The sequence below is a fragment of the Euwallacea similis genome, chromosome 8, assembly GCF_039881205.1.
Source record: "Euwallacea similis isolate ESF13 chromosome 8, ESF131.1, whole genome shotgun sequence".
Taxonomy (NCBI): Eukaryota; Metazoa; Arthropoda; class Insecta; order Coleoptera; family Curculionidae; genus Euwallacea; species Euwallacea similis.
This window is the reverse complement of record NC_089616.1, coordinates 3,414,944-3,432,439: the sequence shown is the minus strand read 5'-3', so window position 1 is coordinate 3,432,439 and position 17,496 is coordinate 3,414,944. Positions and strand designations below refer to the sequence as shown.

At 35.3% G+C, this 17,496-nt stretch overlaps 1 protein-coding gene across 2 annotated transcripts; it reads left to right on the top strand.

The window, feature by feature from the left end:
* The first annotated feature begins 166 nt into the window (after positions 1 to 166).
* Ask1 (apoptotic signal-regulating kinase 1) lies at positions 167 to 8,115 on the top strand. 2 transcript variants are annotated; one of them, XM_066392880.1, is made up of 23 exons: positions 167 to 651; positions 714 to 913; positions 967 to 1,161; positions 1,260 to 1,408; positions 1,464 to 1,588; positions 1,646 to 1,857; positions 1,922 to 2,072; positions 2,130 to 2,323; positions 2,378 to 2,659; positions 2,976 to 3,154; positions 3,212 to 3,387; positions 3,438 to 3,569; positions 3,624 to 3,797; positions 3,855 to 3,996; positions 4,052 to 4,305; positions 5,339 to 5,477; positions 5,948 to 6,025; positions 6,114 to 6,217; positions 6,279 to 6,444; positions 6,497 to 6,635; positions 6,827 to 7,093; positions 7,145 to 7,336; positions 7,387 to 8,115. In XM_066392880.1, exons 1-23 carry the CDS (start codon positions 603 to 605, stop codon positions 7,528 to 7,530), a joined length of 3,843 nt encoding a protein of 1,280 aa, XP_066248977.1. In that variant the 5' UTR covers positions 167 to 602; the 3' UTR covers positions 7,531 to 8,115. The 2 variants fall into 2 exon arrangements, with proteins under 2 accessions (XP_066248977.1, XP_066248976.1); XM_066392879.1 differs by having other exon boundaries at positions 702 to 913.
* The last annotated feature ends 9,381 nt before the right edge of the window (positions 8,116 to 17,496 follow it).

The following is a 17,496-nucleotide window of genomic DNA, read 5'->3' as shown; positions in this document are numbered from 1 at the left end:
CCAACTATGAAAAGTATCTGGTTTCAACATGAGAAGAACTCTATCTTTGTCGATCACGTGAGAAGCCACGTAAAACAAAAGGAAACATATAATTCGCATTGTTCATCTCTCTCTGTCTCACTGGATACGATTTGACTTTTAGCTTTGGCATCTTATGACATTTATAACCTCCAATTTGTACCTGTAAATTTAACAAAATATTCTGAGAATCTCATCGTTAAAATGCATTGTAAACTGCAAAAACGTCGTTAACAGTAAACACAAAAATGCTTTAATACAAATAAACCACATTTTGGAGCAGGTTTTGATGCTTAAACCCGAAGCGTAGGCGGAAAGCTTCTAGAAAATTCATCCCAAAGTTTGTCATCTGTTGTAGGAATGTCGAAGGCCAAATTTTATTAGTGAAACGATGTGAAAAATGTGTTGAAATTAATTACAATTTATTAATAAACTATGTCCAACTGACGCCTAACTAGATCAATATTTCGTTTATTTACCAACAAGGAATGGTACAATGCTGTATTGAACCAGCTGCGCCAAAGAAGTGCCTTACTAAACAATAAAATTGTTTATTTTGTTACTCAAGTAGTGTTTATATTATAATGTTAACAAAAATGCCTTCAATACCAACTGTTATTGAGCCTGATGCAGGTATAATCTGACTCATTACTAGGCAAAGTTTGTCATTAACCAAAATAAAGCAATTTTTGCAGAGTGTCCCAGTGCAACAGACAGTGTTGGCTCACATTCTGATACTTCTACACACACAAATGCCACTATGACTAAACCTCATATGGAAGTTGTTTGTGTGATAGATATTTGTCAAAGTGAGAATTTGACCCAGAGAAGAAAGGCTCTGGAAGAGGTCAAAACTGCCTGTAATCAAGTAGGAGCTACCATGTCGCATATCCAAGTATGTAGTTAGTGATTTGAAAGACTTGTGTTTCCCTAAATTGAATGTTTTAGTTTGAAAAACTTGACTTTGGACAAGCAAATGTGGTTAGCAGTTTTTATAATGCAGATGTGGTGATTATTGATATTTCTCTGCCCGTACAGCAAAGCACCTTAATTTATCATTTGGGTGTACGAGAGAGCTTTAACATGAAACAAAATATATTGATTTATAATGATCTCGATTCAGAAATTACCTTGAGGCTAAAGGTAAGTGTGAGTGTGAAAACATTCTTTATTCCCAAAATATCACAATTCATTCTATGAAAAGATTGTATTCATGTTGGTTACTTATTTTTTTTTTATAGCTGTCTTGTTCCAATTACACATTTGTCTCCTATAAATTAGCAGACGTTGCATGTATAACTACAGGACCGACCGATAGAGCAGATGATACGACTGAATTTCTACATCAGCGATTAAAGAAATCACTTCAGGATGTTGAAATTCAGAGCAAGTGAGTTGTTCCATAATTCAATGCCAAGAGCTTATCTTATGGTCATGAATTGTAGAGTTCATATGAAAGAACGGTTTCTAGCTGACCTAAAAAAAATTAATGAAACCAAATCAGGCCCTGAAAGAAAAGAGGCATTGCTGAATATTGTCAATAGGCTCAATGATCGGAATGTTTTATCAGGTAAAATTTGCTATTAGAGACTTGATTGTGAGCTTAAACCATGAATGAACTTGTTAGGGGACACAGTACTAAATCTTCTGCTCAGCTTCAGAGACATCCAAGAGTATGAGTCGATGATTCATGTAGTTGAGGGTTTGCGCTCAATTCCTGCAGGGCAAAAGTACCTTAACTCTTACATTGTATTCTTATATGCCTTTGCTTTAAATAGGCGTAAAAAAGACGGAGACAGAGAGAAGGCTTTGCAAGTGTGCATTAATGCTTTGAAAAAGGTATAATTTAGAAAAGAAGAAATAACAGTTTAGGAAGCTGAGAAGTAATTTTGAAACCTTGTAGAAAGAGAACAATTTTCCTGACATGCTGTGCCTCTGTGGGCGAATTTACAAAGACAAGTTTACAGAGTCTAATTATTCGGATAAGGAAAGCTTGGATCAGGCTATTCATTGGTACAAAAAAGGGTTTGAAGTTCAGCCCAACGAATATGCGGGTATTACTGCCTAAGCATAATAAAATGTTAAGTGTGGTTTTATTGAGCTAATTTAAGGTATAAACCTGGCGACTTTGCTGGTGATAAAGGGCGAAGAATTGAGTAAATCCAGCGACTTACAGCACATCGCAATAGTTTTAAATAGTCTCATTGGTAAAAAAGGTAGCTTGGCTTCACTCAAGGACTACTGGGACGTTGCCACTTTTTTCGAGATTTCAGTGCTCGCTCAGAATTACGCGAATGCTATTCAAGTACGTTTTGAAACTCTAAATTTACTTTAGAAATAATTTTTTATTTGTCTATAGGCAGCAGAGCATATGTTTCGTTTGAAACCCCCCGATTGGTACCTGAAATCCACTATAGGCAATATACAGTTAATAGATCGGTTTAGAAAGAAAAAGGAGGAGGATATTTCGGGTGAAGAGCAAGTCTTTTATTTCTGGATGGAATTTTTTACCGAGGCCATTAAGAAGGTCGATGAAGTATCTTCCGATGGGAGGTTTCCAGTGCTCATTTTCGAGCCCAGCAAAGAATACATGCCCAGTTCTGTATGGATTAACTTTGGAGTAGAGCCTCAAACGTTACAAGTAAGTTTTGAGTAACTCCAAGGCAAAAGATTATGTCGTAATCGTTAGCGATTTCATCAATCGGCTTTGCAATCATGAAATAAAATTGCTTAACTGAATGTTCAATCGTCCGTTATAAAATTGTTAGTTCCTGTTTGTTTTTATATTCCACGCCGCATTAATGCAATTTTTTCTATCATTATAATCACTCAGTGAATTTATGCTTTAGAGAAGGTTATGCAGAAATGTGTATAAAATCCCAAGAAGCTTTTATTCAAATTCCTTTTTGGGTAAATAACTAAGTTTAAGCTTTCCCTGGTTTATTAAAAATTTTCAGGTGAGTAATATTTGCTTAAAAAGATTGAAGTCGTGCTGCACTGAAATTCACGATTGGGAGTTCACCGCGAACGACATTAGGAGTTTCAGCTTAAGCACCCAAGACGACAGATCTCTATTTCTCTACGTTTTAGCCATATCCGATTGTTTTCAAATATTTTTTCCTTCCGAAGCATGCAGGTAGAAAGGTACAAGTTCAATTTAAATTAAAAATAACTAAAAATATCATTTAATTAGGAGCGTCTTTCATAAGTTATTAGTTAATTTACTGAACTACCAAGAGAGACCTTTAGAACCGGAACCGCCACAGGAAATTCAGCTTGAGTACGAGCGAGATGAGCAGGGTAGGAAAAAAATGCTGGGGAAAGGCACTTATGGGGTGGTTTATGCAGCTTTAGATTTGAACAAGCAAGGTTGGTTTTTTGTCTCCTATATTCTGATATGCAACCGCTCCTTTTTCTAGTTCGGATAGCTGTTAAAGAAGTGCCTGAAAAGAACCTTGGAGCGGTGCAGCCGTTACATGAAGAAATTCGAGTTCACTCTCAATTGAGGCATCGCAATATCGTTCAGTACCTGGGGTCGCGATCAGAAGAGGGTAAATTTATAGCAATTTTATCTCACTGTTTATTAATTAGTCATTGTTAAATAGGGTTTTTTAAAATTTTCATGGAACAAGTCCCTGGAGGTTCCCTGAGTGCTCTTTTAAGATCCAAGTGGGGTTCTCTTCAAAAGAACGAACCCACGATGGCGTCTTATACCAAACAGATCCTTGAAGGCTTAAAGTACCTGCATAGTCATAGAATCGTGCATCGGGATATTAAGGGTGTGCTTCACGTTCCGTTATTCATTTAAAGTTTTATTTCCTATTTTTTGTCTTCAGGCGACAACGTCCTAGTAAACACTTACAGTGGAGTAGTGAAAATTTCCGATTTTGGCACGTCAAAGAGATTGATTGGTCTCAGTCCCAGTACTCAGACTTTTACGGGCACTCTTCAGTATATGGCACCTGAGGTCATCGATAGGTTGGTAATCGTAATTTTTCCCATCGATTTCTATGATCTTGGAATAATTTTTCAGGGGGCAACGTGGGTATGCGGCTCCAGCCGATGTTTGGTCGTTGGGGTGTACTGTAGTGGAAATGTCGACGGGTAAACCGCCCTTTATTGAATTGGGGTCACCGCAGGCCGCACTTTTTAAGGTTGGATACCATAAAGCCCATCCGGAGATTCCCGAATTGTCCGATAAAGCCACAACGTTCATTTTAAAGTGTTTCGAGTCTGATCCTGACAAACGGGCGACTGCCGAACAGCTTTTGGAGGATCCATTTTTATGTAAGTCTGTATTGGCCTTTTCACAATGCACGATTCAAGAGTCACTCTAATAAGATAAATATATTATATCGGAGTTTTCCTGAGCATTTCTAAAAGTGCAGAGAAACCTATTTCATGGCCCATATATAAGAAATGTGTCGATTATTTTAGGGCAATATGCCTGAATACTAATCTGGAATGAAAAAAGTACAAATACACTAGTTACTTTGAACTTGATTTCTTGTGTCTTCACAAATCTGGAATTAAGTGAAAAGCTTCGTACAGACCTGAACATTTTACTGCAGAACGAGCCGATGCGGAACAAAACACTAACTTGGACCAGGCGCGATATAAATTTCAAATCATATGGGTTTGTTGAAAAAAGTGTGATTGAGAAATCGAGTGGGAGAGGAAGTTTCTTAAAGATCTACAAGTTCTAAGTTTCCAAAAGACTTTAAAATAGATCTACTTGTAAATCATGTAAAAAAATAACTGCAACAAGTTTTTCAAGTATAAATTTCGAAGGAAAAGTGTCAACACTGCCTACACAAATGATACATGTGGCCTTGGCTTGGCTGGCCAAGTTGCCAATTTTCACGAATTGTTGGAAGATATTCGTTTTCAGGTATTCCAGAATTCGTCACATTAGTCGATTTCATTGATAAACAGCACGTTTCTATACATTCATTAGCAAAGGGCAACAAAGGCGCGATAAAAACACACTTGAACGCTTTTTTTGTTAGAATTCCATCGTGTTGTTGCAAACTAACAAAAAAGAACTCTTTTGCCAGTCTTGCAGTCTCGCGGTGGCAAGTTTTCTATACAAATTTATCTCAAAAGTTTGTAAGTTAAATTACGAAAAGTGGTTAATTGTTAATTGAGGTGGCTGGCAGAAAAATGCGTTTTCACAAGGATTGTGTATCGAAAAAGTGTCTCTTTGGTTGGCTGCGTAAAGGTACATAATGCCCAGTACCTCCTGCATTTCATCTCAAAGTGAAACGATTAAATTACAAGGGTTTCAATACCACAGAAGTGTCTAAAACTTTCTCTATAGGTCCCGAAAGGAAAAAACCTGTTCGCGTGCCCACGGAATTCAACAGGAGCGTTTCAGTTCCTGTGGATAAACTGGCCCCCAGGATGCTCTCTGGACATTCCAGTGCCCCGAATCAAACTCCTACAACTCCAGAATCTGAGTAAGTAAATAGGAATACGGACACGAAATGAGTATCTAATTAATCATTAGCGGGCTGCGTCCTTTAGTATACGATGTGTGATCGCATGTCGTAAATTTTACGTTATATACCTTTCTCGCATTTTCATGCCTATTTAGTGAAGATTTGGAAAGTTGTATTATAATATAATACAACTTTTCTGTATTATATTATAATACAACTTTCCTGTGGCGTTAAAATTCCTAATCGTCAGGCTCCGAATCATATGTATCAGGACATTTCATTCTGGTAATAAAAGCAAGCCCCTTCGAAATAAGAGTTGGAATTGCAATATTATCGATTGAAATACCATTGCCTGCTGGAAGGTTAAAAGCTTGCAAATGGTGACCATAAACTGTCGTATCCGTTGTCTATATATGTCTGTAATTATCAAATATCGAAAATCACATTTTTGTGTTTAATTCTCATCCTCAATCCCGTTTGTTTTGTAGTGGCTCCAACCACCATCATACGAGAACCGCTTCGCTTTTGCCGCCCATTCACATGCCCACCGATTTGAGTTTCGGCAGGTACGCCGCTTAAAAGTTGTGCTTTGGTTTAGTGCTTAAAATTAAATTGTTTAAAAATTAAATTCTTTTTCTACCAACTTTTTATTAGCCTGGCCTCGACTCCCTCATTGGATTGTGGTGACTCCGGCCTGGACCAACACTCGGAAAGGCGAAATTCCTCAGGAACTCTTTTATCTCCTGAGGCTGAAGTAGGTAATGGTCTCATAAAAACCTCGAAAATATCCTCGATAACTTTAAATTTGCCACTTACTAGGGACTGAAACTGATGGTTTTTATCTACTGAAAAAAGACTCGCAAAGAAGGACGACTTTGGCTAAAGTGTTAGCCAACGACGGGAATAAAATTGTTGACTTGTGGATGCAGAAGGTCAGGGATAAATATTTGGGAGAAACCGTTTTGACCCCGAAACATCTACTCAAGTGAGTCTTTGAGAACTTGACCTTTAATGCCTTTTTTAACGTTTTCTTCTAGGTTAATGGACGGCCTTAAGTCGTTTATAATAGATCCCAATGTGAGCATTGTGGAGTCAACAGTCAAGGAGCTGAAAGAGGAGATGGATTATGATGGTACTGCTATTCATCAATTGCAGTTTGCCATATATTTATATCAAGTAAGACTAGAAAATTGCAAGCAATGAACATAGTGATCTCATCAACAAAAAGGATGCGGAAAATTTAGAGCTTTCTCTCTTCCACCTCAGATGGTGTGCCAATTAACCATTCTTCATAACAATAAATTTTAATAAACCTAGTTGGCTTAGGGGTAATATTTAACTCTAAAATTCTGTAATATCTACCACAGGAATCGGTGAACGAAATCCTACGTCTGCACCCCATAAAACCCCACTGGATGTTCGCCTTGGATAATCTAGTCCGGTCTTGTGTTCAGGCAGCAATCACCGTCCTTTCTCCCGAGCTGGGCGAAAACCTCGCCACACACGGCTCTGTTGATACCTCCAAATCCGGCAAAACCAACGAGAGCTTCGACATTGAACACTCTTTAATTCACTTAAAAGGGGAGCACTCAAAAATCTGCCACGATTGCATTGAGAATTTGAAGCGAATTGTCGTAAGTTCAGTCACTCGAGTATTGAGTTTCGGGGCTGAAATGTTGAGACAGGTTAGGGAGCTGCAAGAATCGAACAGACAGCAGATGGAGTCCTTGAAGACGTTCCTTCACGAGACGATTAAGCAGCAAACGGAGCTCTTGCGACTATCGTCCTTGTCTGAGGAATGCGATGAGGGGGAAGAAGACTCGAAGTTGGCCAGTTGGTTGGAGGGATTAGGGATTACTGATAGTGCCAGAAAAAAGGTTTGTTTTAGGGTTCAATAAACTTTTCGAAATCATTTTACTAATTTTAGGTCCTATCTCGTGGTTACAAACTAGAGGAAGTTCTTCTTGATTTCACTAGAGAAGAGATTCGAAGTCTGGGCCTAATAGGGGCTTCAGGCTTAAGGCTTTGGAAGGCCATTAAGCAATACCGTAACACTAAAGGGCCCTGTTAAAATATGATGATTATTTTTAGACACTTTGTTCAAAATCAATATTCGTGGGAACCCCAAGTAAGCGTACTGCCTCACATACATAATCTATAAACTATAAAGTGTCTCAAATTAAATATCAGTCATCCAATGATATTTTTGTATGCTTCATGGTATTGCTATTTATAATAACTAATTTTGAGGAGAATTTGAATTTTTGTGGGATTTTTCCCTTGACTTTGCTGTGATTGTTTTCTATATTTCCGTCGGCAAACGGACTACACAACTACATTAATTGTGTAGCTATTAATTAAAAGTTACTGATCTAAGCAGCTTAAGCAGCTGTAAAATTTCAAGATTTATTTAATTTATATTCAGAAAGCAGCTATTTCTTTGATACTGCGTATAATTAACCAGAATAGTTAAAATTTTAATTTATTTATTAGAAGAAAAAGCTATTGGATTGTCTTCCAGAACAACACAATGAAAGGACTGATTAAGTTTTTAGGAATAAGAGTAAACATTTAATTTCCTTTTTGCGTGCGAGATTAACGTGTGACCAATTATTGTATTTATTGATGTGTAAAACACTTTTTATATGCTGCAGACGGAGAAGGATGTACAATTTCATTTGCAACTTTTAGTCGAGAATAATAATTTATTTTACTGCGTTTTTGCATCTGTCTGCGGTCAAAACTTTGTCATCACATATTTATAGGCAAAGAAGTGCCTTAAGTTTTAAGTGTTTTTAGATTTTTTTGAAAATTGTTTTGAAAATTTTATTTTATTGATGAAAAATGGTGCTAATAAAAATTCTAACATTACACATTTTCTCTTTTTGTCCAATAATAGCCAAAGGGAATAACCGCACGAAGTGTGATGTAGAGTGTGGCACTATTTTTGATTTTTAATTTGTAGATGGCATTTGTTTCAAGAGTTCAAGTTCAAGTGAAAGAGAAGAATCTGATATTCTGAACTTACATGAAAACGTGCACTAGTCGGAGTAAACACCTTTTTTTATAACACACATGATCTCTAAATTATGCTGTTAAAGTTAAAAAGCGAAATTTTCAATTGAAAATTATGTCGCAACCCAATACATCATAATCACATAACCTTCTCTTTCAATCAATAATAAAACATTGCATCCCACTTCCTATTACAAGGTTGTTCCAGTATAGTGTTTAATAGTTCTAGGAAAAATAAGTAGAAAAAAAAAATGTATCAAGATCGCACTTATAAATTATTCTTAATCGTCGGCCCTTAATAGTTTCTTGATTCGATGGCGAACGTGAATTCTGATGTAGTTGCGGTTTAGAAAACCTGATCGACTGTAATGTACTGTAAGTGCATTCCAATAACGATAACATTCTGTCACTTGCGCCAAGCTTTTTGGAACGACATTCTTAAGTGATGTAGATCAAAAGGTAAATTATCTGACCTGGTTTCTGTGTGAACCGTCCACCTGCGCCTTTATGGTTAACTCCTGTCTAAGACTTATTACGAGAAGGCATACATAAGAGTCTTTGTATCGAAAAGTTGACCAAAAGGTGAAAGTGCAAATTTTAATATAAGTAATACCAACTGGTTGATTTACCATCTTTATTAATTTATATTATTTATTTTTGTATTTCCAATTGATACCAATATAAACTCATTATCCCCATATACAGCCTTTTTAATGAAGTGAATGTGAAATTAATCGATTTTAGAAACACGCCTTTGGCACATTGACATCTCCCTAAAAGGAATTAGGTCACATGACCACCTACTGTTCAATTAGCTTAAAAAATGATTGATTTGAATTATTATCTGATCACTCAACACTTTACATATGCGGCTTGATTTATTAACTGGCATTTACTATCAAGAATGCAAACCGACATACGAGACACGCACGTTCCTTTCATTCTTGCTATCTGCACGTAGACACCTTGCCTCGTCCTAGAACTTGGACGGTGTCATGGGGACAGGCCAAGGTTGGTCTTTTTATTTAAAACAATTAATCTCATTAGGTTTTGCCACCGATTGAACGTAGCTAATTAATTTTTGCTTTCTCGATTCAGGTTCTAACGAAGCAATTAAAGCTGGTGTTCATTCAAACGATGAGTATAACTCAAATTTTTAATTTCAAAAGACGGAAGCAGGAACTTCTAACAATGTAAGCAAAAGACAATATTTTCTTATAAAACGACCTCTTAGGCACTAACAAGCATGTTTTGCTAATCCAATGGCAAAGTCTTAATTTGGTCAAAAACCACGTGCTTTAAGAGAGTCATATAGTTTCGGTTTCATGGGCGTTCACATATCTTTCCTTTATGGGAAACGAATCTAGCTTTAATTGGTCCAGTTTTTGCGCTAGTTTTATGGGTATCCTATATAAGATCGGAAGGAACTGTACCTACCAGGAAGTATGTGACGGAATAATTAATAAGGTTTCGTAATACCCTCGAGTGTGTAATGTCTTCAATAAGTCTTTATACGAGGTCAGGTAGGCTTTAAATAAATTTAATCTAAATTTGAAATGTAGAAATCTTGAAATAAACCAAAAAAAGCAAAAGACTTAGTAATTATTAACCATAATAAAAAATGTTGCTCTTGGTGTAGCCAAAACAATTATGAACGAGATATATTTGGTCCCTTTTTCGGGCAGCCTAATATATACGTTAGGTAAGAATACGCGCTTCACCATGACAATCCCCCCTTTAATTGAAAATTGATGAATCCTATAACAGAGTTTTAACATGTAGACATTCCTAAAAAGGAAACTATTGACTTATTTAGAGAATACATACTATGTATTATTCGAATTTCAATAAAGTGCCGTTATCTAGATAGTAGATATACAAACAGAAACTGAGCAGTTTTTGGTGAAATTAAGCTTCATTAAAAACATTTTTATTGAAAATGTTAATGATTAAAACAATTTCCATTACTATCTAAGATGAATGTCCTCGCAATAGAAGATTAGAGATCTCGAGGTAAAATAGTTATGGAGACATTTTCGAGCATCTTCAACTTTGAAGAACCGTTGGTCAGCTACATGAAACTGTACTGATGTGAATAACTGGAAGTTAGAAGACCCCAGTCTGGAGAATACGACGCATGCTGTAGCTTATGTAGATGTTAACTATTCGATTTTTGTTGCCTTCTGTTAGCTTGTAAGGAACCCATTTTACTTCCTTTTCTATCCTTTCCGATACATGCATTCGAACTGAAATTGCTTGCTGAGTCATTTCTAATAGTTCAACAATCAGTTTGGCATGGATTTTCTTCCAGTAAAGTTGAAAGTTTTTTGTCTTTAAATTTTTTTCTGCACTCGGACGTGGATCGTCCTCAACACACAAACGTCTCTCACTAAACCAGCTCCTAAAGGTTAAAGTACCAACAGAACTATCTCCCCAAGCTGAATTAATCATTTCTGTAGTTTCAGTAGCATTTTTGTTTCATTTAACACAGAACAATATCGATATTGTTAAATTTTGCCTGGAAACATCCATCTCTTAATCACATTTCATGCACAGAATGACAGTTCGTAGGTAACTGAAACTTTTATTATACAAGGTGTTTCTGGATAGATAGTAAACATTTTAACGGGTGAATCTTGAGCCAAATTTAAGACGAAAAGTTCGTATAAAGACATGTCCAAATATGCTTAGTCTTCGATCTTCAGGGTGTTAAAAACACTTTTTTTTTTCATTTTTTTAAATTACTTGTTTATTTTTTATCGAAATTTGTTAAAAATTAGTACATTTCATTCGCCGAGTGTTTCCTATAAATGGAAATTTTCGGACTTTGATTTTATATACGAGGTGATGCGGATTGATGGGTCTTGAGCTCTCATTTATCACATTTTTTTTACATTAGTAGATGGGGGTCATTTTCAGCAGCTGCAATAAAATTAAAACACTATCATATTAAATAAAGTTAAACTCTCGTTTAAGCTTGATTGATTAACATTAATGTTAATAATTGCATCTGCAGGAAGCAGTTGCTTATTATCGCGACTATTACCTAAACCATCGATTTAAGTGAAATTTTGCAAGAGACTGAAAAGTGAGAAAATTCAATGCGGATTTCAGAAATTTGTCTAAAAGAATCAAAATATTAACAGAGAGATATTGGACATGTCTTTATACGAACTTTTCGTCTTAAATTTGGCTTAGGATTTATCCAATAACATTTTTACCATCTATTCAGAAACATCCTGTATAAAGAACAATACATGCGTAAAATTGCGGACCAATTGTTTGCGTTTATAGTAAATGCCAAACTAAAAGTCTCGCGCTTCATCAAAATTCTATGTCGCGCTGCTCTACGCTGTCGCCAGACTCCTGAACAAATCTTTGAGGCGATATACATATAATTTGCTTCAGGACAATCAATCGTGAAATTTAATAAAAACAATGTTTTTAATTAAAGAATTGTATTTTTGTGTACGTAAATAAAATTAATAATAATAATAAAATTAATAATAACTACTAATAATCAACATATAAACAAACATGAGTTTGCGATTGACGGCAACCCTGTCGGTTTAAAATTTTTCCAGTGATCAAGTTTACATCTCACTGGAATTATCGAATTTTAGCTAAATGACGTCACATCAAAATTTCTGACCATATTTATTATATTTATGTTTATATTTTATTATATATGTACCTATATAACCATATTCATTCAATTTTTAATAATTAATGCGTTTTACCTACGTATGACAATGATAACTAAATAAGTTTGATGTATATTGCTTCCGAGATAAACATAACCAATGTGGCCATGTTATTTCGTCATAGATGACGTGCGAGACTTTTAGTTTGGCATTAACTATATAAGGTACATTTTTTATGCGGCTAATTTCGGTGTTCAGTTTCTTTTTGTACACCTATTAGATGTGCTCAACACTTATCCATCGACCTTTCCTGAATTCGCAACTTAATAAAACGTAAATCGTTGTATTACTTCAATTTAATAAGATATCAAATCCAAACTACCACCACAAACAATATCCGCGACTTGTAATTATTACTCAAGTAATAAGCAAACGTGCCTTACAAAATTACAAAGTAGCCGCAATGCTATTAGCGAATCAAATCTAATGGTTTGATGTATATGATTTCAAAGCTAATACCCGGGCATTCTCATGTTCTTTTCGCAATTCTTACAACTAAGCTGTATTCGCTAATAAGTAGATACAAAGCGGAGTAATACATCACATTAAGAAATAAATTAAGGGGCATATAAAACCGCGAAGGCCGAGTAAAACCGTTCTGTATATTATTTAGTTAGAATTGAGAGAAGAACGGAAAATGTTACTCTCAATGATAGCCGGTAAGGTCTCAGTTTTATGACACTGGTTTTACATACATAAGCAATTAATTAAAACTAATCAAGTGCTGATATAGTGTTTGTTTTATGTATCAGAAGGAGGAAGCCTGCGGTACTATAGCAAACACGGAAAGCATTCCGCAAGGATAAAAGTAAAATACCTTTACGTCCAATTTATTAATCAAACTGTTTTAAACGGATCTGGGACACGCCCACCATTTTCAAAAAAATGGTACAGGGTTTCCGCCACTCTATTCGTTTATAAGATTTATTTACATAATGAGTGTGTGACCATCTAAGTGTAACGTAATAAGCATTATTATAGCATCGCTTATCCTCAAAATTGGATGATTGATTATCTTTAATAGGCAATAAGGGAGTCCCCTTTGGCTTTCAATAGTATAGTAATCATAAGCTTTAATGTATATTTGTCATGGTTTACCATCGTACCTCTAAGGTCTTTGAAAACCATCGTTTTTCTTTCAGTGCTTCTAAAGGACATTGATGATGATTTGCTTTCCTTGGTCACCGGAAATGAAATCTTTTTGCTTTTGATATGGCCAAAAGAATTAGAGGTGTTTGCCCGTTTAATTCACTGCATATTACGTGCTACAATCGCATAAATTTAATCGCATGATAGACCAAAATGCCCGTATAATAGAGTGACCTTCCGTAATTGCGACACCCTGATTGTTGGAGCAATTAGGTATACCAACAATGTAATAATTGTGGTTGAACGTGAGCACTGATGAAGTTGACATTTTGGTGTCCCTGGGTTGATTAAGAGAGGAAAGAAATTAGATATAAGAAATTCTACTTTTATAGAGGCAAATTTTTTTATATAGTTCGACAACATAAAGCGCGCCAATGCGACATGCATCAGAAAAATCCTTAATGATGTAATAGTATTGGTGGGGCGACTATATACAGTGGCTCAAAAAAATATTGGCACACCCCTAATTTTTCAAATATAACAAACATTCCAACATATTTTTTCAAAAAACTAGTTTTACTATTTTCAATTTCTTATTTTACAATAAAAATCAATAAGGTTGTCTTGTTCTAAGACTGCATCAATTTAAAAAATATATTAACAGTTTTTATTAGGTCAAAAAAGTATTGGCACACTGGCACAGGATTATTGTAAAGTTGATTTACTGTAATTAATATCTTTAAATGTGGGTAAAATGGATCTAGATGGCTTCGATGTTTTCTCAGATGACATTTTGTTTAGTTTTTGTTTTGTTTTGCCGTTTAATTAGTTGGCCAATATGCCGAAAATTGAAGAGTTATCGAATCAAATTAGTAATCAAATACTTCCTCTGTCCCAAAATAATAGTAGCAAATGAAAACTTTTCTTGGAATTATTGTTGCCTTCAGTCACAAGTGAATTTTATTATAAAGTTATACCTTAATACATTCAGATTAACATTGCCATGACTTGAAGCTTGTTATTTATTTCATCTATTAAAATTAGATTGACATTATAGTAATTTTTTAAATTTGCTATTAAGATGAAGAAGCGAGAATTTACCAACAAGGGTCGAGTTGCAATAGTGCAGTTTTTATTACAATATAAAACAGATAATAAACTGAAGAAAGGAGCGATAACTTTAACTGATGGATCCAATAAATGTAAACTAAAATACATGGGAAAAAAATCTTCGAAATAAAGAGATGCTGCTTACAAGCTTGGTATGCAGCTGAAGCACTATTTTTAAATGCAAAAATTACATAAATAATGTTTAATAATTTAATTTACATTCGTTCACATCATTCAATATTACTCTCATAATCGCTAATATTTAATTATTTATTAATACTCAAGTGTCAATAAATAAGTGTAATATTTAGGAGTACATACTTGTTTTCATTTACTACTATTATTGTGGAACGAAGGAAGTAATTCATTTACATTTACAAGATTTAAGTTACAGAAAAATCGCGTCTCAGTTATCATTCAGTTCAGTAGTGTCAGAAATATGGTAAAAAATACCAAGAAACGGGTACGGTTCTAAACAAGTCACGTTCAGGTGGACCAAAAGTACGCAGCCGCCGAGAAAAACAACAAATCCTTCGAACGTTCCAGATAAATCTTACAGTTTCTGCTTCCGCCATTGCCAAAGACGTTGCTTCAACTTCCGGCAATACTATTTCTGCGCAAACTCTTAGGAATACGATCTACAGTTTCAATTTTTATGGCAAAGCGCAAAGAAAGAAACTCTTCATTTCTGAGGTCAGCCGGCAGAAAAGATTCAACTTTGCGAATGAGCATGCGAACAAGCTGTTGCATTTTGGAAAAATTTCATTTTTTCTAACGAAAATAAATTCGACATTTTTGGATCGGATGGACGAAAATTTGTGTGGAAGAAACCAAATACGGCACGCGATGTTGAGAATATTAGAGCCGCAGTGAAGCATGGTGGTGGGAGCGTTCTGGTTTGGGGCTGTATGTCTTGGAGTGCTGTTGGAAATTTGGTTATAATTAATGGTATTATGGATGCCCTCAAATATGTTGGTATATTGCGGCATAATCTGTGAGTCAGGGCCGGAAAAATAGGGCTGCAGGAGTCGTTTGTATTCCAGCAAGACAACGACCCCAATCATACAGCTTCCAAAACGAAGGAGTGGTTGCTGTACGATGTCCAGCGCCAAAACGGTCGGCGGATATGAATCCAATAGAGAACCTGTGACATTGTCTTGACCTGAAAGCTCGCAAACACAAAATATCATTCCAAAATGATTTGAAAAAAGTGCTACATGAAGAATGGGCCATATCTGTCGTAAACGTACTCCACATTTTAGTAGAGTCTATGCCCAGGCGTCTAAAGGCTGTGTTAGATGCAAAAGGACTGATGACGCAATATAAAAAAATATTGTTATAATTCCTAAGCACCAAAAACATTTTTTTCTCACCTGCGCCAATACCTTTTTGACCTAATAAAAACTGTTAATATATTTTTTAAATTGATGCAGTCCCACAACAAAAACATCTTATTGATTTTTATTGTAAAATAAGTAATTGAAAATAGTTAAACTAGTTTTTTGAAAAAATATGTTAAAATGTTTGTTATATTTGAAAAATCAGGGGTGTGCCAATATTTTTTTGATCCACTGTAACTCAGGAAGTAATGCTGCATAAATCAGACAAAATCTGGATTTAACCGGCAACATTGATGTGCTACATTCATTATGATCTAATGGTATTGTGTGTAGAATGAGGAAAAATGTCTTGTATTTAGCGAGAATTGCACCACTTCATATTCTCATCATTATTAATTTGGCAATAAACTGAAACAGGTTCTTCCTCATATTATATCTTTTTTAATTCTTCCATCAAATGTTTACCATCATCAACACTGCTTAATGGCCCTGGCTCCACCCGGGCGAATATTTGTCATAAAAAAGTACTTCATTAGCAGTAAATACCTAAAGGTGCAATCAACGAAACCAAAAATCGACCTTGCCAGAGCTGCTAAACGAAATTCTTGTTATCTAATTGTTAGGCAACAATATTGGAGTTAATGATCCCCATCTTAACGGTATATTTACGTAAACAATTTACTTGAAAAGTTAGAAGAAAATTTACGGAGCGTTTAGCAAATAAGTCAATGTTAAGTCAAATCGTTGAATAATCGATCAGAAAAATGTAGCGGTAATTGATTACATTGCGGTTTCATGCTCAGACGCATGGATGTCCCCAGAATTGTGTAATTAGACAGTCTTATTGAACAATTAACCCTTTTAATTAGATCTCTTCGCGCCTGTGATTAGGTTTCGGTGTTTTTTGCGGTCAGAGATTCCATTAAATACTTATTAAATTATCTATTAAATGAATAATGTATATTAGGAGCAATGAAGCGACAAGTTTCTTATTGATGTTGAGAATGTTATGGGGGATTTTGAATAAAAACTTGTTAAATGAGTGAAGCATGAAGAATCCAAAAAGTAGGAATTTTCAATAAATTAAATAGAGTCGTTACTGAATTGAAAAATCATGTGATTATGAAAGATTTATGAGCATCGAATGTTAACAGTTTCCGGATGTCTAAGGTACTTAAAAATAATTAAAATTCGTCCTAAAAAATAATATGTTTTGCGCCTTTGGGGTTCCTAAAGGAGGACCTGCATTTGAAGACACCAGAATCTTAATTTATGAAATAGAAAAAGGTGGCAGTTACCAAGGAGAGACTCTCCACATTCGAAGTTCTTCAAAACAAACTGGAATCCATCGGGAAAAGAATTAAATGATTCGACGATGTCATCACCTTCACCATCAACCAGCAATGGGCTATATCTGTATACGCTACATACTGGAAAATAGCCTAGAAGCCTCCACCAGCCCCTAGAGGAATTAGCTGTACTGCTAAAAGCAATAACTTAATAACAACAAAATGAAGAATAAATTTTGAGTCCTAAGACTTAGGTACAGAAATGATGCCCTGCATATACCGGGTGTCTCAGAAACAAGAGTACAAATGAGTATTGGGTGCCTTATGATTATTTGTATCTCGTTAAGGCGCAGGTTGCGCGACGTATCACCTAGTTTCAAATATATATTTTAAATGAATTTATGGTAACCAAAAAACATGTGTAACCCTACAGTTCAGTGTTGTGACTCAAGGCCATGAATCTTCTTTGCATCATGAATCTTCTTTACAG